Source organism: Bubalus bubalis, chromosome 18 (assembly GCF_019923935.1).
Source record: "Bubalus bubalis isolate 160015118507 breed Murrah chromosome 18, NDDB_SH_1, whole genome shotgun sequence".
Taxonomy (NCBI): domain Eukaryota; kingdom Metazoa; phylum Chordata; class Mammalia; order Artiodactyla; family Bovidae; genus Bubalus; species Bubalus bubalis.
Genome location: NC_059174.1, coordinates 58,639,218 through 58,654,503, shown reverse-complemented (window position 1 = coordinate 58,654,503; position 15,286 = coordinate 58,639,218). Strand labels below are relative to the sequence as shown.

Here is a 15,286-nt window from a genome sequence, read left to right as displayed (position 1 = left end):
GTTGCTTCCTGACCTGCACACAGATTTCTCAAGAGGCAGGTCAGGTGGTCTGGTATTCCCATCTGAAGAATTTTCTAGAGTTTGTTGTGGTCCACACAATCAAAGGCATTGGCATAGTCGATAAAGCAGAAGTAGATACTTTTCTGGAACTATCTTGCTTTTTTGATGATTCAACTGATGTGGGCAATTTGATCTCTGGTTCCTCTGCCTTTTCTAAATCCAGGTTGAAGATCTGGAAGTTCATGGTTCACATCCTGTTGAAGCCTGGCTTGGAGAATTTTGAGCATTACTTTACTAGTGTGTGAGATGGGTGCGACTCTGCAGTAGTTTAGCATTCTTTGGCATTGCCTTTCGTTGGGATTGGAATGAAAACGGACCTTTTCCAGTCCTGTGGCCACTGCTGAGTTTTCCAAATTTGCTGGCCTATTGAGTGCAGCACATCCACAGCATCTTTTAGGATTTGAAATAGCTCAACTGGAATTCCATCACTTCTACTGGCTTTGTTCATAGTAATGCTTCCTAAGGCCCACTTGACTTCACATTCCAGAATTTCTGGCTCTAGGTTGGTGATCACACCATTGTGTTTATCTGGGTCATGAAGATATTTTGTGTATAGTTCTTCTGTGTGTTCTTACCACTTCTTCTTAATACCTTCTGCTGCTTTTTGGCCCATACCATTTCTGTACTTTATTGTGCCTGTCTTTGCATGAAATATTCCCTTGGAATCTCTAATTTTCTTGAAGAGATCTCTAGTCTTTCCCATTCTATGTTCCTCTATGTCTTTGCATTGATCCCGAGGAAGGCTTTCTTATGTCTCCTTGCTATTCTTTGGAACTCTGCATTCAAATAGTATATCGTTCCTTTTCTCTTCCATGCTTTTGGGAAAAGCATACTTAAAAAGGAATGCTGACATTCTTGGAGTGTTAAGATGATTACTGGATGGCAAGGAGGGGAGAGTTTTTGCTCTGGTGAACTACTAGTTGGTATCAAAGGAAGGAGGCCTTAAATTTTTTTCTCAGCCTGCCCAGAGAGGCAGCACAGGAAGTGGTTGTTTTTAAAGTCTAAAGGAGTCAGTAGTCAAACATTGGAAAACCACAGTGAGACTGTTTAAGAAAACAATGAATGTTTACACATGCTATGAATTTATAACATTCCTGTATGGTACACATATGTTCCATTGTTCATATGGTTGAAGATGGTCATAGCTTACTATTTATGTTACTAAACGGATAAATTACTAAACGAAGATCATGGCATCTGGTCCCACCACTTCATGGGAAATAGATGGGGAAACGGTGGAAACAGTGTCAGACTTTATTTTTCTGGGCTCCAAAATCACTACAGATAGTGACTGCAGCCATGAAATTAAAAGACACTTGCTCCTTAGAAGGAAAGTTATGACCAACCTAGATAGCATATTCAAAAGCAGAGACATTACTTTGCCAACAAAGGTTTGTCTAGTTAAGGCTATGGTTTTTCCTGTGGTCATGTATGGATGTGAGAGTTGGACTGTGAAGAAGGCTGAGCGCCGAAGAATTGATGCTTTTGAACTGTGGTGTTGGAGAAGACTCTTGAGAGTGCCTTGGACTGCAAGGAGATCCAACCAGTCCATTCTGAAGGAGATCAGCCCTGGGATTTCTTTGGAAGGAATGATGCTAAAGCTGAAACTCCAGTACTTTGCCACCTCATGCGAAGAGTTGACTCATTGGAAAAGACTCTGATGCTGGGAGGGATTGGGGGCAGAAGGAGAAGAGGACGACAGAGGATGAGATGGCTGGATGGCATCACTGACTCGATGGACGTGAGTCTGAGTGAGATCCGGGAGTTGGTGATGGACACGGAGGCCTGGCGTGCTGCGATTCATGGGGTCACAAAGAGTCGGACATGACTGAGCGACTGATCTGATCTGATCTTTTACCTAAGGTATTTTTACAGTAGCCTAATGAACATTACATATCTATACAAAAAAGATCTTCATGACCCAGATAACCGTGATGGTGTGATCACTCACTTAGTTGAAGTATTGCAAATCCTTAAAGTGTTGCACTCAACATTCCAGCAATTTTGGAAAACTCAGGGGTGGCAATAGGACTGCAAAAAGTCAGTTTTCATTCCAACCCCCTAAAAAAGCAATGCCAAATAATCTTCAAACTACCTCGCATTTGTACTCATCTCACATGCCTGCTCAAAATTCTCCAACCCAGGCTTCAACAGGTTGTGAACCATCAACTACCAGATGTTTGAGCTGGATTTAGTAAAGGCAGAGGAACCAGAGATCAAATTGCCCATATCCATTGGATCATTGAAAAATCAAGATAGTTCCCCAAAAATAGCTACTTCTGCTTAATTGACTATGCCAAAGCCTTTGATTGTGTGGATCACAACAAATTCTGGAACGTTCTTCCAGAAATGGGAATACCAGACCACTTACCTGCCTCTTGAGAAATCTGTGTGCAGGTCAGAAAGCAACAGTTAGAACTGGACATCAACAAGAGACTGGTTCCAAATAGGGTAAGGATTACGTGAAGACTGTATATTGTCACCCTGCTTATTTAACTTAAATGCAGAATACATTAAGAGAAATGCTGGGCTGGAGGAAGCCCAAGCTGGAATCGAGATTGCCGGAGAAAATGTCAATAACCTCAGATATGCAGATGACACCACCCTTATGGCTGAAAGTGAAGAACTAAAGAGCCTCTTGAGGAAAGTGAAAGATGAGTGTGAAAAAGTTGGCTTAAAACTGAACATTCAGAAAACTACGACCATGGCATCCATGGTAAATAGGTAGGGAAACAATGAAACAAGTGAAAGATTTTATTTTCTAGGGCTCCCAGATCACTGCAAATGGTGACTGCATGCATGAAATTAAAAGATGCTTGCTCATTGGAAGAAAAGCTATGACCAACCTAGACAGCATATTAAAAAGCAGAGACATTACTTGGCCAACAAAGCCTTGTCTAGTCAAAGGTATGTTTTCTCTAGTAGTCATATATGGATATAAAGAAAGCTGAGGGCCAAAGAATTGATTGTTTTGAACTGTGGTGTTGGAGGAGACTCTTGAGAGTCCCTTGGACTGCAAGGAGATCCAACCAGTCCATCCTAAAGGAACTCGGTCCTGAATATTCATTGGAAAGGCTGATGCTGAAGCTGAAATTCCAATACTTTGACCACCTGAGGCAAAGAAGTGAGTCATTTGAAGAGACCCTGATGCTGGGAAAGATTGAAGGTGGGAGTAGAAGGGGACGACAGAGGATGAGATGGTTGAATGCCATCAACAACTCGATGTACCTGAGTTTGAATAAGCTCTGGGAGTTGGTGATGGATGGCAGGGAGTCCTCCCGTGCTGCAGTCCATGGGGTCACAAAGAGTCAGACATGACTGAGTGACTGAACTGAGCTGAATGAACATTATATGATTGGAAATATTTATTAGATTAAATACTAAATAGAAGTTCTGTTTTCCAGAGGATATTAAACTGTTGATGTCACATTATAGAAATAAGTAATATGCTCCATGGTTCAGTGTCAGCTGTAGTAAAATTTCTGTGTTTTTTTTTTTTTTAACAATATTGTGATGGTTTCTGCAGTACACCAACATGAATAGGCTATAGTCATACATATATTCCCTCCCTCCTGAACCCACTTCCCTACCCACCCTATCCCTCCAGGTCTTCAGAGAGCAGTAAGTCTGGGTGCCTTGTCATACACCAAACTCCCATTGGCTATTTTACACATGGTAATATGTAAGTTTCAATGATTTTCTCTCAAATCGTGCCACCCTATTTTGTTTTTTCAGTAGGTTTTCCTTACCTTTTTTTTTTTTTGGTCCACATGTGATTTAGACTTAGTGTCTAGTTTACATTTCTTCCCTGCCTTACACTATCAAATACATTTGTGGGTTATTTTGAGATGTGTAAGATTAAAATGCACATAAGACAATGAGAGGGGACATAGTAAATGCCCTAAAAATATGAAGAAATTTCCTTTAGGACTTGAGCTCTGTACATTAATACATATGGAAATATTTTTAAGTGGTGCAAAGCTGATAATTTTGGTGAAAATAAACTGTCTTCTGAAGACTTTATATTTTACATTCTGCTTTGTTGTCCACATCTGACAGAGCTTCCTGAAACAACAAAGAAAAGGAAGAAAATGCATTCAAATTTTGAAACAAAAAATAAACTGCCTAATTACCATCAAATGATCATCTAGTAATTTTGACTTTCCATTTCATTGAGAAGTATAGACTTAAGTATTATATATTTTGATGTAAACAAGTTTATCTCAAACATATTTGAAGCTAAGTCATCACAAGCATAGAATAGAAACACTTTTTATAAAGAAGAATGCAGTTTTCATTACAGGAAATTTTTTCTCTCTTTAACAATTTTTAAAATTTACTTTTGCCTGTAGATCTCCATTGTTGCACTGGCTTTTTTCTCTTTGCGGCGACCAGGGGCTATGAATTCTGTACATAAAATACATAAACCTGGCTGGGGCTTGCTTGGAGACAGGAATGCTGACCCTCCTTGTTTTGGTCAGTGCACAGCACTCAATGTATTTTCTTTTCCTGCTGTGCTGATTTGGTTTTGCTGCACATGGTCTTTCTCTAGTTAGAGAGCAGGAGCTACTCTCTAGTTGCTGTGTGCAGGCTTACTGCTGTAGCTACTCTTGTTGCAGAACACAAGCTTTAGAGCACAGGCTCAGTACTTGTGTTGCATAGGCTTGTTGCTCCAAGACACGTGGTATCCTCCCAGACTAGGGATCAAACCCTTGTCCAATGCATTGGCAGGTGGATTCTTTACCACTGGACCACCAGGGAGGTACCACTAAGTGTCTTTCAACTGAGGAAATCCCAGTATCTTTCAACCAGGATCCTCATGTATCTTTTCACTGGGGCCTATGTATGTTAATGCATTGCCATATAAAGTTTGGTGTCCTCAACCAATAACTGGGTGATCTGAAACCAGGAGAGAATCGCCCAAATTTATCTGGACTTCCTGAGGAGGAGGATGGGCCCAAGCAGCCCTTCCTGAAATACCAAGGCCAGAATTTCCAAAGCATTGAACGGTGCCTGATTTTCTCCATCCTGCATTCCCCTCAGGGTGCACTGTCGCTGGGCCACTTCAGTGACTAATAAGCTTGATCCTTGAAGAAGTGGAATGTCAAGACATTTTTCACCTTAGAACTGTTAGTATGAAGTAGTGCATTCTAAGAGTTGTGTGTTCTATATTCTAGCCTGTCATTCCCACACAAAGTTAGTTCTTATTTACTTAAACTGCTAAATAATTCTAATTCCTGGAATATTCCTGGGTCCAGCCACCGCCCTACATTAATCCCCACCCCACTCCCACCTACCCCCAGCCCAGTGGCCACACCTGGTTTTAGTTCCCAGGCCTCTGGATTGCTTCAGCCTCATCAGCAGGAAACCTTACTTTTGACAGTTATTATCCCACAGAATTCCAGCTTTTATTTTGAAACTGTTACAGTAGTGTTCGGCTCTTGGCGACCTCATGGACTAAAGCAGCCAGGCTTCCCATCCTGCATCTCCTGGAGCGTGCTGAAACTTGTCCATCCAGTCGGTGATGCCATCCAACCATCTCGTCCTCTGTTGTCCCCCTTCTCTTCCTGCCTTCAGTCTTTTCCAGCCTCAGGGACTTTTCTGATGTCAGGTTTTCCTATCAGGTGGCCAAAAGTACTGGAGCTCCAGCTTCAGCCTCACTCCTTCCAATGAACATTCAGGACTGATTTCCTTTAGGATTGACTGGTTTGATCTCCGTGCAGTCCAAGGGACCCTCAAGACTCTTCTCCAGCACCACAATCCAAAAGCACCCGTTCTTCTATGCTGAGCCTTCTTTATGGACCAACTCTCACATCCCTACCTGACTACTGGAAGAACCATAGTTTTGAGTATAGGGACCCTTGTTGGCATAGTAATGCCATTTCTTTTTAACACTTTCTGGTTTTATCATAACTTTCCTTGCAAGGAGCAGGCCTGTTTTAATATTCTGGCTGCAGTCAGCTTCAGAGGTGATTACAGTAATGAATTGTTTCTCCGCGCCGCGCCCGCACCGCTCTACCCACTGCGCCCGGAGGCCCGTCCCAGAACGCCTCGAAGCCCCTCCTCACACTCCCGATGTCCCCACGCGTGTTCGGCTTAGCTCAACGCCCCGCCCTCCGACGACCCGGCTCCGCTGAGTCCCCGCCCCCAGGCCGCTCCGCCCTTTCACTGCGCGTGAGCGCAGATTCGTGCAAACCCGGAAGCGGTGCGCGGCAAGTGGAGGTCTCTCAGCTCAGCGTGAGTTTTTCTGTCTAATCAAACCTGCGCCTTCAGTCTCCTTTCCTCGTTACCCCGAGTCTCAGGTTCGCTAGTGACTCTAAATCCCTGCGCCCGTCCCACCATCCCCAGCAAGATCAGATGTCTTGCTGCTGCTGCTAAGTCGCTTCAGTCGTGTCCGACTCTGTGCGACCCCATAGACGGCAGCCCACCAGGCTCCTCCGTCCCTGGGATTCTCCAGGCAAGAACACTGGAGTGGGTTGACATTTCCTTCTCCAGGCGTCTTGGTGAGCGCCAAAGGGGCGCCGCCATTTTGCTTTAAAGTTGCTCTGAAGCCGCTTCCAGCTTTTGGTCCACAGAGACGCTCCGTTTCGCACCTGTTTCCTACTTCAAACCATTTACTGACCTCACTGACCCCTCTGCCCTTCCTACACCGCATACAATTCTCTTCCGCGAGGTGGGTTTATTAGCTCCGCGGCCCCTAGCCACGCCGACCGCCCCGACCTGTCCGCTGCCGGAGAGGCCGCGTTGTCTCCCGGGTCCTGGGATTCTGGAGAGCGCGCCCCGCTGCTGAGACCCCTTCCCTCCCAACCCGTCTGTCCTCGCATCTCCTCAGGCCGGTGTTTCTGCCCCGTAGGCTTTCTCTTCATAGTGACGTTGCCTTGACCGGTGTCGGGGGAGGTGACCTGCGCCAGCCACGTGGCACCCGAGGTACCGTGCCAAATTCCACCCGTTGCTGGTTGGCTTTTGCGGGAACCGGGCTTCTTAATCAGTCACCATCCCTGTAAATAGTGGGCGAGGGGTTGTCAGGAGAAGCAGAGACAGCGACTCCTAGAGAAATAGAAAATAAAGAGAAACATGAGGAAAAAGCGATGGCAATGAAGAGGATTGTGAGGAACTTGTGAAGAGACAACAGCATGAAAAAGAATGAGCCTTGAAGGTAGAGGTTAGGGAAAAAAGTTTAGAGAAAAACAGGATTTCCTGAGAGTTAAAGGTGAGCAAGATAGGGAGGTGTTGTTCGGTCCCAGTCTTTTCCAACCCTGTTTCTCCCAGAGTTTGCCTGATCAGATTCGTGTCCGTTGAGTCAGGGATGCGATCTAACCATCTCATCCTCTGCCGCCCCCTTATATAGTCTTCAGGGGAGAGGGGTTGTAAATCAGGGGTCCCAAAGAAGGCGACAGTGGAGAGGCAGTTCACACAGAGAGCCCTCAAAGGGGATACAAGACTTGGGACCTTGACCTACAAACAGTATCCTGCTGGGAGAGAAAGGGGGTTCCTAGTGGTTGGAGGAGCTGAGAAAGGAAGCTGAAAGGAAGCACAGCCACTTGAGGATGCCAGAGAGTTGGGAGGAAGGGAGGGCAGAGATGGAGGAAGAAAGGCGGGAGATTGAGGATCACCAGGGAGGATGGAGAGAACGCATCTTGATGGGGAACAAATGGCAGAGAGAGGCTGGATGGGAGTCAGGGAAGAAGTAGAGAGGAGGACAGGCACAGCAGGAGAGCAGAGGGGAAGAGAAAGGGAGACGGAGAAAGAAGTAGGGAAACAGATAAACCTGATGAAGTGGAAACAACTATTGTGCAGGTGTGGCAGGGGACTAGATCCAGACGAGTGCTGAATCGATTGTATAATAATTATTAAGTTGTGATACATTGATTTTTGGCTTTAAAATCTACTAAGTTTAAGACATTCTTTTTTAAATTATACAGATGAAAATGAGAATTGCAAAACTTCTGTCTGTAAGGCTTGTGCATTTTGTAATTATCTGTATTAAAAGATAACATCCATGTGCAGAGGTTATAGAAGTTTAAACTGCGGCAGTGTCTTGATTGTCTCAGAGGTGGGTCAGCCCCTTCCCTTTTCCTGGTGTGGAGTAGAGGTTAAGAGTCACGACGTAATGTAAGCAGTTAGTCTGATACTCCAATTTCCTCTCTTTTATGTGATCTCACATCTAGTGAGCTGAGTTGATCTGATGATGTTTCCCTCAGGTCCAGAAGCTGAGGAACAGTGACCCCTGAGATGATTGGCCAAATTGGGTGTGTGGCAGTTCTTGGAGGGACTGCCCAGTTAGTATTAGAATTTGAAATGGATCCCAGTCTTGCAACATGAAAAAGGACAATAGTAGGATGGAGGTGAGAGCATAGGCTCAGAGAGAGAATCATGAACCGTCTTCTGTGAATAAAGGTCGATGTGAAGGGAGGACTCCCACCTCTGCTGGCTTCCCTGTGTCCTCAGGGCAGCATCCTGACTCCTCAGGTGGCTCCACAGCCCTTTGTCATCCTCAGGTCTCTGCCAGTGTCTCCAGCCTCATCCTGGGAGCTGACCCCTTTCTCATGGTCAGTCTGTCCTGGTCACATTCACTTAGTCCTTGTTCATATAACCAAAACCTTCTCTGTCTCTGATCTTAGTTGCTACATCTACCTTTGGCCATTATATCATTGTTGCCCTTGCTCTTTCTCTTCCTTCAGGTCTAGGCCAGCAAGGTCTCCCCATCTCCTTCTGATATTTGCTGTCATGTTAACCAGATTTACTGCCTCTATATTAATCACCTTCATCAGAGATGGCCTTCTCCTTTGATTATTTGGAATGTTTCCTCTTTTCCCTTCATTGAAGGATGCCCCATTTTCCTCTTCCTTCCAGGATGTGTGCAACATCTCTTACAACATCTCACAGACTATGAATGTGTGTTTGGCTGAAGAATTCTCAGGGGAGATGGAGGTTACAGGGTAGGTGATGATGGTTCCCATGTCTGTTCTGGACATTTCAACTCTAATTGATCCTTACCCCACATGGAGACTTATTACCCAAAGCAAAAAGATGTGAGAGTCCTAAGAAGCCTGACAGATCTAGTGTCTTGATGCTATGCTATGCTATGCTAAGTCACTTCAGTTGTGTCTGACTCTGTGTGACCCCATAGATGGCAGCCTACCAGGCTCCCCTGTCCCTGGGATTCTCCAGGCAAGAACACTGGAGTGGGTTGCCATTTCCTTCTCCAATGCATGAAAGTGAAAAGTGAAAGTGAAGTCGCTCAGTGGTGTCTGACTCTTAGCGACCCAATAGACTGCAGCCTACCAGGCTCCTCCGTCCATGGGATTTTCCAGGCAAGAGTACTGGAGTGGGGTGCCATTGCCTTCTCCGAGTGTCTTGAGGCGTCCCCATATTTTAGTCTGCAGAGTCACTGCTCACTGCAGCCCCCAAGTCTTCTAAGCTCTGTCCATCCAGGGGCCAGTTTCCATCTTGGACAGCAGCTTTGCCTTCCAGCAGCTCATCTGCCCATTGCAGCAGATGCTGAGTTTACTGTGGTTATCTTGCATTTAGCTGTGAGCAGGGAGAACATGAGCCAGTGAGATTGGGGGCTCTCTCATCTTGTGACTTCTTTATTGAACTCACTCTGTGTATTTTTCAGCTACATAATGTCCACAGTCGCTGATAGGTTTTCCCAAGAGGACCAGGTTCTTTTTCTCCATATTCAGTCCCAGTGTCCTTGGATTTGCAGCTTGGGCAGATTTCTGTTGCACTATGCATGCCTAGTGGTCTCTGCTCTTTTTCAACCATGCACGGAGAAGAGGTAGAAAAATGGGAGAAGCTGAAGGGAAGCTTCATTGAGGTCTCCAGGAGGATTGTGAGAGCAAGAGTGGACCTTTTGATGAACCAAGTGAATGGGTGTGTGTGTGTGTGAGAGAGAGAGAGACAAGCGTTGTTGTGGGAGATGTTGGTCAAAAAGTACAGACTATGTGTTGTAAAGTGAGTAAGTCCTGGGGAGGTATGTGCAGCATGCTGACCATAGTTAATCCTATTCTATTACTGCACAGTGGGAATATGTCAGGAGAGTGCATCGTCAGTGTTTTCACCACACACAAAACATGAGATTTTGGAGATGATGGATGTGTTGGTTCGTGGATTGTGATAAATATTTCATGGTGTACACATGTCACATGGTCACATGGTGTATGGTATGTATACACATACCCCTTTGGTTAGTCGATTCTCCCCCATCAGGCACGCTCCTCAGGTTCTCCTGTGGGGCCTTGTCCCAGGAATGTGCACAGAGGCGTAGATGATTCCGATTTGGATCCTGCATTGAGCACCAGGGCTCTTAGCCTCCACTTCTGAGACTAAGATCAGGCCCTGGGGGAGGGGAGGGCACTCTGCCCTGAGTGGGGCTGGACCAGGGCCTGCTGTGTGACCTGAAGGGCATCGTGGGGTCAGTGGAGGTGCCCCCTGCTGCTGTGTGCATGAGGCCTCACCAGGAGGGAAGTGTGATCCGAATGAAAGTGTGGGAAAGTTCCATGTTGGACTTCGTGCGGGAGTTGACCATCCTGAGTCCCTCCTGAGACCGTGGGCACAGAGGACTGTCTGTTCCACATGGTGAGGGCTTCTCTGTGTGGGGGATTGGGGCTCAGGAAGTGGGTGTGTTGACTCTAAGCATTAAACAGCATGCTTTCCACTTTCATTATAGACCTTTGAAGACTTGTGTTGCCTGAGAAAGAAGCCGAGAAGATGAAAGAAAATGTGTAAAGAATTGCTGTTTCTCAGGTAAGGTCATATTCTCAGTGGGTTCTCAGTCTGTCCTTCCTGAAATGCCCTTCTCTGGACTTGCTAATTGTGTCTGACTCTGAAGTCTCCTGTCTGACTCCTGTACATGCACACTCACCCGGGGCCTTCCCTCAGGGCCTATCATCTCCACTTAGATCCCGTCTCCCCATGATCTGGTAACCAAGCCCTTGTGAGGAGGCTCCCTTGGGCACCGTCCTAGGCAGGGCTTCACACCCACAGGTTGGAGATGGGGTCTCAGTGCTGTTGGGCAGCAGGGATTGCTTAGGGCCCATCTGGATGTGCTGTCTGCTCTCTGTCAACGAGGGTAAAGAAGCTGCATGTGGAAGTCAGGTATTAGTGTGCACAATACTTGTTAAAATCTGGAAAAGAGGGGGAATCAGATCTGACTTTTTATAGTACATAAATGCTGGAGAGGGTGTGGAGAAAAGGGGACCCTCTTACACTGTTGGTGGGAATGCAAACTAGTACAGCCACTATGGAGAACAGTGTGGAGATTCCTTAAAAAATTGGAAGTAGAACTGCCATATGACCCAGAAACCCCTCTGCTGGGCATACACACCGAGGAAACCAGAATTGAAAAAGACACATGTACCCCAATGTTCATCGCAGCACTGTTTATAATAGCCAGGACATGGAAGCAACCTAGATGTCCATCAGCAGACACATGGGTAAGAAAGCTGTGGTACATATACACAATGGAATATTACTCAGCCATTAAAAAGGATACATTTGAATCAGTTCTAATGAGGTGGATGAAACTGGAGCCTAGTATACAGAGTGAAATAAGCCAGAAAGAAAAACACCAATACAGTATACTAACGCATATATATGAAATTTAGAAAGTTGGTAACAATAACTCTATATGCGAGACAGCAAAAGAGATGCAGATGTATAGAACAGTCTTTTGGACTCTGTGGGAGAAGGTGAGGGTGGGATGATTTGAGAGAATAGCACTGAAACATGTATATTATCATATGTGAAACAGATCGTCACTCCAGGTTTCATGCATGAGACAGGGTGCTCAGGGCTGGTGCACTGGGATGACCCAGAGGGATGGGATGGGGAAGGAGGTGGGAAGGGGGTTCAGGATGGAGAACACATGTACACCCATGGCTGATTCAAGTCAATGTATGACAAAACCACTACAATATTGTAAAGTAATTAGCCTCCAATTAAAATAAATAAATGTTTAAAAAATAATAATCAGTTCAGTTCAGTTGCTCAGTCGTGTCCGACTCTTTGCAACCACATGAATCACAGCATGCCAGGCCTCCCTGTCCATCACCAACTCCCGGAGTTCACTCAAACTCACGTCCATTGAGTCGGTGATGCTACCCAGCCATCTCATCTTCTGTTGCCTCCTTTTCCTCCTGCCCCAATCCCTCCCAGCATCAGAGTCTAATAAATAAAATTAAATATGCATCTCTTAAAAATCTTAGTGTTTGGCAGTGGAATGGAAAGTTGAGAAAGAGGCTTCAGGTCTAGAGAGTGTTTCATTACCTTTCCTCATTTAAACTGTGAAATCAAGTTTACTAATTTTTTTTCTTTTTTTGGCTGCATGGTGAGCTTGGGTGGTCATAGTTCTGTGAGTAGGGATTGAACCCAAAATCATGCAGTGGAAGTGTGGGATCTTAACCACTGGACCTTCAGGGAATTCTCCAACTTTCCTAATCTTATTAAATATTTCATTAATGGACTATAATAATAAAATTTTGATTATGTACTCATACACATACATAACTACATACCTCAAATTAAGGAAAAAGTCACTTCTTTTTTTTTTTTTAATATATTTATTTGTCGTACTGGGTCTTCAGTGCTTCAATGGCTTTTCCGTCATTCCGGCAAGTGGTGGCCACTCTCATTTTGCAGCACAGGCTCTAGAGTGCATTGGCTTCAGTAGTTTCACCTGCTGGGCTCTAGAGCTCTGGCTCAGGAATTGAGACTCAGGGATCTAGTTGCCCCTCAGCATGTGGGATCTTACTGGACAAGGCAACAAGCCATGTCTCTTGCATTGGTCAGTGAGTTCTTTACCATTGAGCCACCAGGGAAGCTTTGATATTATTTTTAAACACAGGTATTTTATACACATTAGAATAAATCTTCTGTATATTATGTTCTGCTTGTATTACTTTTTATTTTTTTGAACTACAAATAAGATAATGTTGAAGACTTCCCTGGTAGTACAGTGGATAAGAATGTGGCTGCCAATGTAGGGTGCACGGGTTCTATCCCAGATCCGGGAAGATGCCTCAGAGCAACTAAGCCCATGTGGCACAACTACTGAGCCTGTACTCTAGAGCCCGGGAGCCATAACTCCTGAAGCCCGCACTGTCTAGAGCCTGTGCCCCCAAACAAGCGAAGCCACTGCAATGAGGAGCCGGGCACTGCAGCGGCAACTAGAGAAAGCCCGCTCACAGCAACGAAGGCCCAGCATAACCAAATAAGCTTTAAAAAAGACATAGAATGCTGACAAACTTAATGATGTAGAACTGATTGGCTTTTAATGTCCCAAAGATGCTGAAATATACAAGTAAAAGAAAATGGGAGTATCATCCCAGAATGTGTCAAAAGGCAACACTTTGGAGTATGAAATGTCCACCCTGGCAAGCTACCATGGAGTCACAAATAGTCTGACACGACTGAGCAACTGAACAACGACCTTCACACACAACAGAGTGAGCTTGAAAAAACAAATCTAAACCTCTAACTTTCTTCCTACAGATTCTTCAGTGACTTCCAGTAGCTTTTAGAATAAAGTCCTAAATCCTAGACCTTGTAGAAATCAGCCTCTACCTGGCATCACCCCTCTTTGTTCCCTGTGTCCCAGTCACACTGGCTGCTTTCTGTTCACTCAATATCTTCGTGCCTCAGAGCCGGCACTCAGGCTCTTCTCTCTGCTTACAAAACTCTTCCATTTCCCACCTTGCCAATCCTAAGTGTTTCTTCCTCATGGAGACCTCATCTGACGTCTGATTTCTTGATGTAGGTCAAGACTTTCTGTTGAATCTTGTCTTAGCACCAGGCCTGTTTCAGAGCACGTATAACAATAGTGATGTTAAAATTATGGATGTAATTGGCCAGCTGGCTCCTGGATTGTAAGCTCCATCATGTATACTGCTGTATTCCCAGTTCGGGACACAGAGTTGATGCTCACTAAATTTTGATTGAATGAAAGAAAAAAGACAACTTTTTTTTTTTCCAATCAGCTGTTTGTTTACATGTGCATGCATAAGTGCATGGATATGTAACTCCATGGTTTTATTATAAAACGTCATCTCATAAATATGCTTTATGCTTTGTAGCAGTTGCACTTGTATCTTAAGTGTATTCCATGACCTTAAGTTTATTCTATCTCATCACATGAATGATATAAATAGTACAAAGATTACTGACATTGTATGGATTAGTGGGGAGAGGGGGTGATTCTGTATAGTGATCGTTTTACTGTTCCATTGCACTACAGCTTCCTTGAACTTGTTTCCTGTATTCTCTGGGAACGTTCTGTGGATGGTCTTTTACACTGTTACTTAACTGTTTAATTTCTTCGGTTCAGTTGTCTCTCCCAGCTACCTGAACTCAAGTGCTGTTGCTTCATTTCTTAACTGTTTAACCTGAGTAATTTCTTAGAGTGACAGAGTTTTCTCTCCCATAAGGTGGACACAGATCTTTCTCTAACGTGCTGTTATGTTGATGAGAAGTTCATATGTGTAAAGTGTTTAGAGTAATGCTTAGTGTGTATGAAGTGTTGAGACACCTCTGGTCAGTGTGATGATTCATCCTCATCACAGTGTGTGTTCTTTTAAAGTCACTGTGGACTTTGTTGTCTCTGAAGACACCAGTCTTGCTGTAACTCATCTAGATAGTGAATGTCACTCAGTGTGTTGAGTGTAACACTTCTGCATAGACAACCCACTGTTGATTGTAATTTGTTTTTCATGTCTTGTCCACGCATATGACAAATTCATGTTGATTGGAGGATATCATCAACTTATGAAAAAACAGGAAATTAAATTAGAGACCACCAATTTGCTCCAAATAGATTTGCATGGATCTATCAGAATATTACTTCAGCTGAATTGACCTTACCTGTCTCACTGATCCTTTTCTGTGAAAATAAGAACCCTCCTCAGGGCCTGTTGGTGAAATGTGTTTTCATTTCAAACACAGTTAACCTTCAAGGATGTGTTCATAGATTTCACTCCTGAGGAGTGGGAATGTCTGGACCCTGCCCAGAGGACCTTGTACAAGGATGTGATGGTGGAGACCCTCAGGATCCTGCTGTGGGTGAGGATCACTTCCTTCCGAAGTGGTGATATACTTTGGGGTACCTCTGCATGTTCCCTCTGTGTCTCTTGGGAGCCCCTGTTTTTCTTACTGAGATCAGAGCCTTGTTGACTCTCACATGTAAGGCTTCATGATTGGCATCGGGAGTTCAAACTTGTCCTTTCTTCAG

General features: G+C 44.7%; 2 protein-coding genes across 30 annotated transcripts in view; both read left to right on the top strand.

The window, feature by feature from the left end:
- Positions 1-15,286, top strand: part of LOC102415868 (zinc finger protein 665-like) — a 323,254-nt gene that overhangs the window by 116,049 nt on the left and 191,919 nt on the right. The gene's annotated exons all lie outside the window — the stretch shown is intronic.
- LOC102397977 (zinc finger protein 665-like) overlaps positions 5,906-15,286 on the top strand; it is a 29,036-nt gene continuing 19,655 nt past the window's right edge. For 6 of the 29 annotated variants that reach the window (XM_044931595.2, XR_006546112.1, XR_006546113.1 and 3 more), the window contains exons 1-4: positions 5,906-6,297; positions 6,914-6,987; positions 10,733-10,809; positions 15,026-15,117. In XM_044931595.2, coding sequence (XP_044787530.2) covers positions 15,048-15,117 — 70 coding nt within the window. In that variant the 5' untranslated portion in view covers positions 5,906-6,297; positions 6,914-6,987; positions 10,733-10,809; positions 15,026-15,047. Of the gene's footprint in view, positions 6,298-6,913; positions 6,988-8,913; positions 9,000-10,732; positions 10,810-15,000; positions 15,281-15,286 lie in introns of those variants that run through there. The other 23 variants (XM_025270270.3, XR_006640204.1, XR_006546119.1 and 20 more) reach the window with 13 other exon arrangements.